Raw genomic sequence first — 13278 nt, forward strand, 5'->3', positions numbered from 1 at the left:
TGGTAACTTGTGTGAACTTAACGGCAGATATATCCCAGCATTCATTTCGGCATTCAAGGAAGGAGCGTGGAGCAGAAAGGCAGAACAACAGTAAGTCGTTTTTCTACAATTTCGTATGCTATTTCATCACTAAATTCACTTCTGATAGCATTTGAGGCGAGAAATATACTGTGTAGATTTCAAATATTGCCATTTTTACGAAAATTTATGGCGAATCGAAAATATGCTCAAACATTTTCGGTAGTGAAGAATCTCCATAAGCGCACGCGGGTGTAGCTAGCGAGCCAACCGGCCAGTCATGCTAAAAACCTGGCTGTTATCATCAATAATTCTTGTTATGTTTGGGTACTGAAGACGGCGCTGTGTGGGGGTATTGCGCAATACCAGCAAGAACACATCGCCTCAAACTGTCAGCAGCGTTCTGTGTGCTCGTCACCTTGTAAGTTCATTCTTCCAAGAACAACTAGCAAGAGCGTTCTCCCCAAGAACACAAGTCCATTCTTTGCATTCTTGGTTTTGAGAAACGGCCAGTGTTTACATTCTGTGGAGATAATGGCAAACTACACTCGCTGTTTGCAAAAACTGCCTAAGGTTAACGTGAACGATGTTAACACCATTGTGAGGCAGTTTGCTGTCACACCTAAGAGCAAGAAAGAGAAGGGATTTAAATTATATATTTCAAGCTACATTGACAACTTTGAGGGTGAGTAACGGTATTCTCTCATATCATGCGAAATTCGACTAACGTTAGCGAATCGGTTTCTAAAATCGTTGTCTCCGTTTCTGACAAGTTCATACCGGTCTTTGTATTATTTGATCTATTATTTGGATTATTTGATATCAGTTAAACGTATAGTTTTACTTAAATTTGAAAATTGCTTGTTTATGCGATGTAACTGCTACATACAAATTGTGCAATATGATTGTTACTGACTATGAGTAATTTCTCAGTTTCCAGTAAAGATCAGTTCTCAGGAGAGATCAGCTTGAGGGCGACATGTTTCAGGTCGATGAGGAAGTCAGAGAAGCCCCATAGATTAAGAGTAGGAGGATATAATAGACAGCTGATTTCTAAATGAAATGCATGTTTTAAACAGAAGTTGTTTGTGGGTTCTACATCTATACAAAGACAGGCATAGGCAGTACATGGGTTCATAAGTGTTTTAAATAATTTAGAATCTATTTACAAAAAACATTAACAATTTAATTATCTTCACAGATTGTATTAAAGGACTCTCGTCCTGTAACACTGTCACAGAGTAGTTGTTCTTGTGTTGCTGAACCACATTGTTGCACTACTCTACCAAGCAGCCCACTACTCACAGCTTGGCATCAGTGCAGTTCCTCCAGTTCACAGCTGTACTGAAACGGAGCAGAGCTGGCACAAACCCAGAACAATGGTAAATGAATTAAATTAAATTAATAAAAAATTATATAAAAATACAACTACTGGAAATGCAATAAACTAATAAATACAATGAGCATTATTTGAGTTTAATGTTTTATTTTTATATTTTCTAAGGAGTCAAGCCAGGTCCTGTCAATAAAATGGTGGTTCTGTCTGCAAGACCCAAAGAGAGGAAGCTTGCTGAGGGTTTAAGGTACAATGCAAACATTTCATACTAAAGATGAATGTAGTTTAAAATGAAAAATATGAAAGATTAGACAGTTACCCTCCTCCAGTCACCACTATCAGGATGTCACATGAGGATTCTTTGGTGGATTCTGCCTTTGGTTAAGTTCAGTATGGAAGTGTGCTGTCATACCAGCAGCCAGCAGCAACAACATGCAACATCACTCACCATCAAGATGCCCCACCACCGCCACCTCTGCCACTAGTTGGTTACAGCCTTAACGCATCTGTTTGCTTGTTTGTCCATAGCGAACATGGACAACCACACATGACGTCACTGGCAGTAACCTTGGATATGGCTCACAAAATAGAGTATGCCACCAAAGAACAGAGTGCATCACATGCTTGGCACTCGTTCCGAAAACCCCGGGTAAAAGCGTCACGTTTTAGGGAGGTTTGTCATGTGCGTGGACAGAGCTCGGCTGAACACCTGGCTGAAAGAATATACAAGACAGTCGCCAGACAGCAGACATGAAGAGAGGGATTGAAATGGAATCTGCTGCAATTGAGGAATACTGTCTGCTGCGAGAAGTAAACTACCACACTTGTGGATTCTTAATTCACCCCGATGCACCTTGGCTGGGGGCCTCTCCTGATGGGATTATTTTTTACCCTAAAGAGCACCATGTTTTTGGACTTTTGGAGATAAAATGTCCCAATGTCAAAAGTTTCATGGACTGTGCTTACTTTAAATTTCACAATGGCACACCAGAACTGAAACAACAGCATGCATACTTTTGGCAAGGTCAAGGACAAATGCTGATCTCAGGATTGGACTGGTGTGATTTTGTCATATATATATATATATATATACACACACAAACACATATATATATATAAATATACATACACACACACACACACATATAAATAAACATACACGCACACATATAAATATATACATATACATATACATACACACACACACACGCACGCACGCACACATTTACACATACATACATATACACACACATACAAATATTGAACAGGGAACAGTTTATGTGTAGGAGCTTCTCCCGTTCTGACCACTGGCCAAAGAACGGTCTGCCCTCGAGCAGCGCTCCCCATCCCGAGGTGGAGGCGTCCGTGGACACCACCATCACACTCGAGGGAGTCCCCAGACTCACGCCTGACTGGTACCAGTCGGCTTTTTTCCAAGGTTTCAGAGCCGAGAGCATTTCCTGTCGACACTGAGGCGAAACAGACCAGCGGCCCATGCCCCGGGCGGAACTCGCGCTTTCAGCCATAACTGCAGTGGGCGCATGCGAAGCAGGCCCAGCTGAAGTACCGAAGATGCTGAGGCCATGAGACCCAGCATTTTCTGAAACCGTTTGAGCGGGACTATAGAGCCGTGGCGGAAGGATTTCACGGCGCGCTGAATGTCCAGTCCCCGCTCCGGCGACAGACTTGCTGTCATAGGCAGCGAGTCTATCACTGTTCCCAGAAAATAAATTTTCTGGCTGGGAGACAGCGAACTCTTCCCCAATTGACTGTGAGACCCAGATTCTCGAGATGTTCGAGTAATGTGGTCTTGTGTTCTATGAGCTCTGATCGTGATCGAGCTAGAATCAACCAATCGTCCAAGTAGTTCAAAATTCGCATGCCCTGAAGTCTCAGGGGTGCGAGAGCCGCGTCCATGAACTTCGTGAATATGCGGGGTGCTAGGGACAGGCCGAACGGTAGGACTGTGTATTGATATGCCTGGCCCTCGAAGGCGAATCTCAAAAATCGCCTGTGACGTGACGCAATCTGTTTTGGAAATAGGCGTCTTTAAGATCTATTGACATGAACCAGTCTCCCTGGCGCACTTGCGCGAGGATTTTGCTGGTTGTAAGCATTTTGAACTTGCGTTTCAGAAGCGCTTTGTTCAACTGTCGCAGATCTAGAATGGGTCTGAGACCCCCGTCTTTTTTCGGTACCAGAAAATATCTGCTGTATACACCCCCTTCGCTCTGAGCCTGAGATAAAGGTTCTATGGCCCCTTTGCTCAGTAGTTTCGCTATTTCGGTTCGAAGTAGATGAGATTCTTCGTTGTCTACCGTGGTTTCGACACGCGCCGTGTAACGGCGGGGACGTCGAGCGAACTGTAGCGAATAGCCTCTTTTTATAGTGTTCAACACCCATTCTGATACCCCGGGAAGCTTTGCCCACGCATTTGCGTGAATAGCTAGAGGCAGAATGAGATCCGGGCTCTGGCCGCGGCATAGCGGCGGCTGCAGAGCTTCGGTGTGCTGAGACATAAACACTGTGTTTAAAGTGTGCGAGGCAGGGGGCACGCCGATCACGGCAGGCAGCCTGGTCGCGCTCGATTTCTCTATGACAGATTGTAGAGAGAGAGCGAGCGGGACAAACCCCGTATGGTTCAGCGTGTCTGTGAGCGAATGTGGGCGCGGGACAGCGGGCACATTTACTGCACTGAAAACACCGTCGGCTTGCGCTGACTGAATATGTGTTGGTTTCGTTTTTACAGAAACCGTGGGACACGCATCGTGTAGTGTTTGTGGGCACTGTGTCGTGGGCACATTCACTACGTTTGCACAATCAGCATGAGTCGATTTTATTTGTGATAGCCCTGAACTGTGGCGGGCTGTGTCTGTGTGTGGGAATGGGCACTGAGACGTGGGCATTCTTACAACACTCATAACACCATCGGCCGTGGCCGGAATACCAGAAAATACACTCTTTTTTGAGATTTATCTGGGTCGCCGTAAAAATGGCGTTAATGTGCAGGCAAGCTGGCTGTGGTACCGGCTTGTTTACTGCGAAATACACTGGAACAGTCACATTGTTTGGAACTGAACGAGCGAGAGGTTTCGGTGGAGTCTGGCCGTGGCGAGACTTAAACACCGTGGGTCTTAGCTGACTGTATGTGTGTTGGTTTCGTTTTACAGAAAACGTGGCACATGCAGTGTGTAGTGTTTGTGGGCACTGGGTTGTGGGCACATTCACTACATTTAATGCACAATTGACATGAGTCGATTTCATATGTGCGAGCCCTGCACTGTGGCGGGCTGTGTTTGTGTGTAGAAATGAACACTGGGCTGTGGGCATTTTTATTACACACATAACACCATCGGCTGTGGCCGGAATACCAGAAAATACATTGCTTATATGATTTTTCTGGGTTGCCGTGGAAACGGCATTTGTGTGCAGGCAAGCGGGCCATGGTACCGGCTTGTTTACTGCAAAATACACTGGAACAGTCACATTTTCTTGGAACTGAACGAGCGAAAAGTTTCAGTGCAAGTCTGGCCGCGGCGAGACTAAATTTTATCTGCTGCAAGCGCTGGGATCGAACACGGGTCTCCCGTGCAATGGCTTTAGGTTTCACCACTGAGCCACAGGGGGAAACGACAAAAGCTTAAAATAGCTCGACCACATAATAGAGCGTCATCACAGTTTTGTGTGTGTTGGCGTTTGTTTGCAGTGCGTGTTATACAACAGGCTCATTGCTGCAATATTGACATTTTCAGCCGCTCAAACTAAGAGGAGCTGAGAAATGTTTGAGAAATGGAGATTGGTCCGGCCTCGGCGGGACTAAAAATACACTCTTTCCTCATTTCGCCGGTGACGCATGCCCACGGGGGGCGGGGGCGGGGTAGCTTTCTTATAACGTAAAGAAAGCTAGCCGTGGTTTTGATGCTGGCCCGTTTCCCTGACGACTCGCGGGCAGAAGGGGGAGCTCCACAGAGCTCGCCCAATCCTCACTGTCCGACGCGGGGATAGAGCAGCTGGCCTCCTCTACAGATGCAGCTATCTCGTCGTCATTAATGGCGGAAGCGGCGGCGCGCGGCGGCCGTTGTCCGGTAGTGAGCGACTCGATTGAAGCTGGTGAAGCTGGCGGGCGAACCGGCGAGCTTTCACGGCTGGAGAAGGATCGGGGACCCGCTGAGTACGGCGCTTTGCGGCGCGGCACTACAGCGGGCGGGAGTCTCACTCACCATGGCAATAGCTGGCCTTCTCTACCGATGCAGCTATCTCGTCGTCACTAATGGCGGAAGCGGCGGCGCGCGGCGGCCGCTGTCCGTCAGTGAGCGACTCGATTGAAGCTGGTGAAGCTGGCGGGCGAACCAGCGAGCTTTCACGGGCTGGAGAAGGCTCGAGGACCCGCTGAGTACGGCGCTTTGCGGCGCGGCACTACAGCGGGCGGGAGTGCAGACTCGGAGAAAAAATACCAGGCAAGTCCTCAGAGTCACCATGGCAATAGTTCCACAGGAACGAAGCGTCTTCAAAAAGAATAAGAGAGAGAGAGAGAGAGAGAGAGAGAGAGAGTGTGAGTCGCGACGGCGAACACACACTCTAGCAGTGAAAAAGGATATTAACGCCGGAAAGCGTAGCAGGTAAGGCGGCTGAAGGTGGCGAGGTGAAGGCCAGCGGCTTCAGGCTCGAAGGCTCGTCCCACAGAAGGCTTACTATCAGACGGCGCGGCTTCTCACTCCGGATCCAGCGATGCAGTAGTGCTTCGCTGAAGAGATGAAAATCAGTTTGTATCAGCCTGTCGAGGGTATTTACAGGCCAAGGCCACGCCTATTCTGGCGGGACGTGACGAAATGGGCGCAAAGCGCCCCCATTGGATGTCACGTCACACAGGGCCTCTCTCGATAGGCTTGCTGCTGTTGCCGCAGGGCAGCCAATAGGCGCGCGAGCCGTCTTGCCTATGTCTGCACGCTGCCGCACAGCATTTTACATTAATCAAAATTAAAGGATAATTTTTGGCTTCAATATCTCGTGGAAAATAGTTTCCCCCGTAGCGTAAGATATTATGCAGTACGAGAGATACTCTCGTAAGAGAACGTATGTGTTAAAACTACTATAGAGTAAACGTTTTAAATGTTGAAAGTGTAAAGGAGTTAGACAGTATAGTATAGTTGTGATTTTGCTGAAAAAACATGTTTTATTATGTATAGCTAGCTAACAGGGGAGCTCCAGTAAGCACACGTAACGTTACGTCTCTAAAGTGGATTTATATAACCATATACATCTTAAACACGCGTATTTAAAATGTCTATTTACATCTGAAAGGAAAATATTGTATAACTTTTGCAGATGACACATCACAACATGAAAAAGACATCTGAGTGATGTATGTGTGCTATTATGTAGGATAATTCACTGTTGTCAACACTGTTTACATTAGACAAATGTGCTGTAAAAAAGGTAAATAAACAAATCTATAAAGTAACTAATCATGTTATATATTTTATTTGTTCCTTATTAGTGTTGATGACTGCTTTGTATAATGTTTGTGCATTTTCTTTAGGATCTGAAATGTCTGCCGACTGGTGTGAGCACTGAGATGAGGAGCCCGGAGCTGAATCCTGGAAACGATGCCATGGATGAGACGCACCATCACTCCACCGGCCCTTATTTGTCCCTCCATCACTCCACCGGCCCTTATGTGTCCCTCCATCACTCCACCCGCCCTTATTGCCTCAGATTGTGAAGCGCAGCACAGCAACAAGCTCCGGCACGGTCACCTCTGGTGAATTCATCAGAATAAAGCCGCAGAATGGGAACCGCTGTGTTGAGATGGCAGTGCGGTTCAGCGCCTGTAAATACATGCTTGTAGTTTGAATAAAGCTTTGTTTCATGTGTTGTTGACTTGTATATGCATTTGTTTATTGTGATGGTTACTTTTATTTGTAATTTTACTCATTTATTCATGTTTCTTATTGTTGTCAGTATATAAAATATAATTATTTAATTTATGTATGTATATATGTATATCATATGTAATATGACAAAACAAATTACATTTTGTATGTTTTATTAAATTATATAATTTTTAGTGTATAAAAAAGTAATATAATTAACTATTGGTCAGCATTTAATTGACATAAAAGTTGCGTGGTTAGGACGCAATCGTTAGCCTGTTTTTAACCAAAACGGCTTCTACGGGGCCATAACGTAAGATACAAAGTAATGGAGCCTTTTATACATTGTCGTGTTTATTTAGAAATAAATAATGGACAAATGAAGTCTATGGACGCCTCAGATGTAAAGTTATTCGCTGTCAAAGTGACGCCAAAATGAATGGGAGTTAATGGAATGCTAACAGCAGGTTAAGTTCTGCTACAATGACGGCTCCCGTCCCGCGAGGCTTCAACTTCCGGCTGATGGATTAACCCCTTGATTGTTTCCCGATGGACAATTTCAAGTCCCACCCAACATTCATTTCACACGTATTTATGACAGAAGCAAGAAAAGATCACAACTTTGATTTCATGCCAATGGTAATTTTTTTTTTGCGTTTATACGTTCAAGAATTTAATGTAGAAAAAAAGACAACAGAAGTATGATAGAACTTGATTTTATTGAGCATATAAAAAAGCATATAAATGTATAATTGTCAAAGTAAAGTAATATGAATAGATTTAAATCAAATAAAAACTTTTGTTAAAAGTAACAGTTGTTTTTGTTGTTCTACAGTCTCAGAATAATAGTTGTAGCTTACAGATCATGATCATATGTGAAAACAGATGTATATAGACAAAGGCAAATCATTTGAAGGCTAGGTTATATATATATTATATGTATACGAGTGCACTTCTTCATTGGTTCTAGAGTCCCCTGTATAAGAGTGCACTTCTTCATTGGTTCTAGAGTCCCCTGAGCAGGAGGAGTAAGCCACTCAACAACATGAGCAGATACACAGATGGTGATGAGATAGCTGGACTGGAGTCAAAGATGCTGGGGAAATCATCGTCCGTAGTGACGACTACAGAAGACGGGGTTGTAGGTGATCTGAGCGTAAAAGATCTGGACTCAGCTTTCCATTCATTTAGAGTAAAGGCCAACTTCAAGTTATCACCTTAAGAAGAGGTAAAGAGAGATAAATTATCGTAAATATTTAAAATAAGTGACATTGGCCCCAAAAAGATAAAAATCATATAGGCTAATAGAGACGACCCACCACTTGTAAAGATGGTTAAGTCAGTGTAATTGGCCCAGCAGCCACTGAACGGGATGGTGGTGTTTCCGTAAAGCCCCTCTGTTGGGTTCCCGTTAGAATCTTTGAGCACAGCTGAGATGGTCAGAGTCGTCACACCCACAGACACACAGTCACCCTGGACACAGTCACACACAAAAAAGATGCTCTGCTTATTCAATACCAGGTGTTGATTCCTAGTAATCAATCACCTGGGTAGGGTTACACCAGCCATTCATAAGTTCTTAATTAAAGGGTCATAAAACCCCCTTGATTTAGCACTGGTCGTTTACACCTACTGTAAGATCTGAAGGAAAAAAAATCACCTAATATTGGTATTTTAAACATAACCCTATGACAACAAACTCACAAAAAAACGTATCATTAGATACTACTAACAAAAATCATGAACAAATCAAATGTGAAAGGGCATTTAAAAGGTCTAATAATATTTCTGTTACAAGAAAACCACAGACACTCTGAGTAAAACTGGGAGTTGTGAAAAATATGATACATATATGATTTTGCCAGATGAAAAGTTTATCTATGTATCATCTTTTTACTCTTTTAATTAATTTATAACTGTATCATACATCTATTTTAATTCCTTTTATAGCCGTTTTAATTTTCTGTGCTTTTATTTAGTTTTTTAATTATTTTAATTCCTTTCTGTGTAAAGCACTTTGAATTGCCATAGTGTATGAAATGTGCTATATAAATAAACTTGCTTTGCCTTACATTTATGAGCACTGCAATCTCTGAACAAATGACATGCGTCAGAAAGAAAGAAAAAAGGCATAGTTCCTTTTTTGTCTATTTATCTTTGAATTTTCGGTCTTCATCATTGTCTTCTGTGTATCAGAATAATGAATCGTGTCATCGCGTTGATGATCAAACATACCACTGTATCAGTGTCCTTATTTGCACTTATATTACATTTGAAGAAGACATGATGAAGTATATGTGCATACACAGTGCTGGTTCATGTTCGGAGCACTAGAGTATCCAGTCCAGATCCGAACTGTGCAATTGTTAAACTTAGTGTGGCGTTCCATGCATAAACCACTGTTACTGTACTGAGGAAACATATACTTATGACACGTGTCCGAACAGTGCAGAAGTGGTCTGGTGACATTTGAATTCTCCACTGTAATGCGTTCTCATGTATAATACAGCATATTGATTGGATTAAAAGAGTTCATTCTTATGAATAATGCAGGAAAAAGCTCAAAAACTGATCACGTAGACACATACTCTCCAGTCACAGCAGCCAATCACCACTCCGAATTAAAGGGACAGTTCACACCAAAATTGAAATTCTGTCAACATTTACTCTCAAGTTGCTCAAAACCTGTATGAATTTTATTTTTCTGCTGAACACAAAATATATTGAAGAATGTAGGTAACCAAACAGTTGATGCACCCCATTGACTTAATACTTATACAATAAAAAAATACATCAGAAATTACATTTATTTTGACGAGGCATGCTGTTTAGGTTGGATTTGTGCTGAAGAGCCACTAACAAAGTTAATTTATTCACATAATGCTCTCTCTCTTCCAATAATATTTAGTTTATATGTGTAGAGTTTCATTTCAACTAAGTTTAGTGGTGCAACATAAAAAGATTTAGTAGTGTGTAAGTTGTAACTTGATGCCACTTTACATCAAAACTGCTCCTTATGCACAGCTGGTGCAACCGGCCCCTGAACACTACCCTAAAAACATCAGATATTCTTAAAGTGATAGTTCGGCCAAAAATGAAAATTATAGATTTATATAATTTAATATAGTTATATATGTTTTTGGAAGTCCATCAAAGCGCATCAATCCGTGATAAAAGTGCTCGAAACGGCTCTGCAGGGGTTAATAAAGGCCTTATGAAGTGAAGCGATGCGTTCGTGTAAGAAAATTATTTATATTTAAAATATTTAAAACTTTATCGACTAAAATAACTAGCTTCCAGCAGATGGCCGTACGCAAGTCAACTTACTCCAAAAGAGTAACACTTGATGCATGTATGACGTAGGATGTAGGATTAGCGTAAGCTTTGATGCTTCTCGCGGTTCAAACAAACAAGGTTGGGCAACCGCGCTCATCATTACGTTGTGCGTCAAGTTCAAGGGTTACTCTCTTGGCGTAAGTCAACTTGCGTACTGCCGTCTGCCGGAAGTTATTTTAGTCGATATAGTTTTAAAAATTTATATTTTTCTTACACAAACTCGCTTTGCTTCAGAAGGCCTTTTTTTAACCCCCGCAGAGCCGTTTTGAGCACTTTTATCATGGATTGATGCGCTTTGATGGACTTTCAAAAAAATATACCCATTGACTCTCACTATAAAGCTTGGAAGAGCCAGGGCATTTTTTTAAATATCTCCGATTGTAATTGCCTGAAAAAAGAATGTCATATACGCCTAGGATGGCTTAAGGGTGAGTAAATCATGGGCTAATTTTCATTTTTGCCCGAACTAGCTCTTTAATACAATCTCACCGCTGCGTCCAGAGCCATGATGCTGGGCTGCACGCTGAGGGGTCCGGGTGACAATCCGGCCACTGGCTGTATCGCCACCATCAGGGATGATACCGTCTTGACTGTCTCCACCTGCTGGTCTTCACGGGTCACCTCCTGAGTGGCCACCTGTGGGAGAGACCGTTACAGCTCAAATAAGGAAAAGCATGTAAAAAAGAAAAAATCATAGGCACCCTTCTTCAAAATTATTTAAAAAGCCTTTATTTACTGGCTATTTCATAATAGAAAATTAAAATACATAGGGAGAAGCAACCCACGTGTAGCGGCGCAAACAGCCTTCTTCAGGGTGTGCTTTCCAAACAAACAATTTCCCCTTTTGTGTGTGCTAATTAGAAACACCTGAGTGACATGGTGAGTTACCACATGAAGCATGTGGAAATAATACATACACATACAGAGAGAGTACACTAGGTGGCAACATTGCAAATTGAATCCAAAAACAAATGTACAGTATATACAGAAATAATGTTCACAAAAAAGGACTGAAATCTATTTCTTCATTCAACCCAGGGTACACTGTGGCCTGTAAATCATATATATATAATGTTTCTCTCTGTAAAAGTAATTTTAATCGGTCACCACCCCGAATATTCTTTTTGATCGTTTCTAAACCATTAGGCCTTCTGGATTACTATTGTGCACATTTTGGAAGTGTTTTGCCATAGGATAATCCAAATGAGCTTTTCTAATGGCATTTTTATGCTCCGATACTCTGTCTTTGAGACGTCTCTTGGTCCGGCCTACATAAAAGCATCCACATTTACATGATAACCTGTATACCACAAAAGTAGTATTGCAATTAATGAATGCTTTTATATTATACATCTTATTTGTCTTGAAATTACAGAATTGTTTGCATTCTTTCATACTGTAACAGTGATTGCAAGACCCACATTTGTAAGTACCTTTTAACTGTCTGTAAAGCCAAGTAATCTGTTTTTTTGGCAGGAAGATGACTAGGTACTAGCCTATCGTGTAATGTGGGAGCCCTCTTGAAGCTAATTTTTGAGGGTGCAGAAAACACTTCCATTAGCACAGGGTCACTCTTAATAAGACTCCAATTTGAGTGTATAATCCCTTTTTATAGGATTGGCCAAAGAGCTATATTCTGTCACAAAATAAGCCTGATTTTGTAAACAGGATCTTTTTTTCTTTTTCTGGAGTAGCTCTGACCTAGGGATAGACTGGGCTTTCTTGTAAGCATTATGTACAATTTCTGTGTGATAGCCCCTTTTTGAAAATAGATTAGACATGACTTTAGCTTGCACTTCATATTCATTATCGGTATCACAAATACGTCTAAGACGTTGGAACTGGTCAAAAGGGATATTGTTTTTGAGCCAATTTGGATGGAAACTATCTGCTTTTAACATAGTGTTCCTATCTGTTGTTTTACGATACACGGTAGTATGGAGTACCCATCTTTACCATTAAAAATGGTTAGATCTAAAGTTAATAGTCGTTTTGGAATGTTCCATGCACAATTTTACATTCCTATCACTGTTGTTCAAGTGATCATAAAATTGTAACAGTTCTTCATAAGAACCACCCCATATCAAGAGAATATCATCAATGTACCTCCCCCATCATTTTATCTTGTCACTGTAGCTGTTTAAATAGACAAAATCCCTCTCCCACAAACCTAAAAAAGCATGTTGTGTGCTTAACTGTAGAGCATATATTATTGGATCTTATTCTGATAAAAATTCAAAGGGATATTTGGGGTTTAATAGAAGTTAAGTTCAATGAACAGCATTTGTGACAGTGTTGATTACAACAAAAATGAATTTCGTCCCTCATTTTCTTTAAAAAAGCAAAAATGGAGGGTACGGTGAGGCACTTGCAATGGAAGTGAATGAGGCCAGTTTTTTGAAGAAGCTTTTTAATTTTATAAAAGCTCTTATATTATGTATTCTTGTGTATTATTTGAGTTGTAGAGCTGTTTAAAGCATAATTATTACAGAGTTATGGTGTTGTCATGGTGACAAAGTTGTAAAATTTGATATCATTTCACAGAGATAAGGTTAGTAAGTGATTTTTTTCACACTAAAATCATGTTAACACATACTGTTCACGTCTTGAGATTATACTGTCTGATGTATAAGTCGTGATGTAAAAGTGTACACTAAAGTCTATGGGCTCATACTGTCCCTGACACCAATATTTTAACGTTTCATAAAAGATGAA

At 41.7% G+C, this 13278-nt stretch overlaps 1 protein-coding gene across 1 annotated transcript in view; it reads right to left on the reverse strand.

Annotated features, from left to right (window-relative positions):
• Window positions 1–7927: 7927 nt before the first annotated feature.
• pkhd1l1.1 (PKHD1 like 1, tandem duplicate 1) overlaps window positions 7928–13278 on the reverse strand; it is a 75717-nt gene continuing 70366 nt past the window's right edge. Inside the window, exons 75-77 of the mRNA XM_077195336.1 lie at window positions 11053–11199; window positions 8547–8700; window positions 7928–8444 (exon numbers count right to left, since the gene is read on the reverse strand). Coding sequence (XP_077051451.1) covers window positions 8233–8444; window positions 8547–8700; window positions 11053–11199 — 513 coding nt within the window. The 3' untranslated portion in view covers window positions 7928–8232. The remainder of the gene's footprint in view (window positions 8445–8546; window positions 8701–11052; window positions 11200–13278) is intronic.

The sequence above is a fragment of the Siphateles boraxobius genome, unplaced genomic scaffold (assembly GCF_051911475.1).
Source record: "Siphateles boraxobius isolate OS27281-9 unplaced genomic scaffold, OSU_SipBor_1 33, whole genome shotgun sequence".
Taxonomy (NCBI): domain Eukaryota; kingdom Metazoa; phylum Chordata; class Actinopteri; order Cypriniformes; family Leuciscidae; genus Siphateles; species Siphateles boraxobius.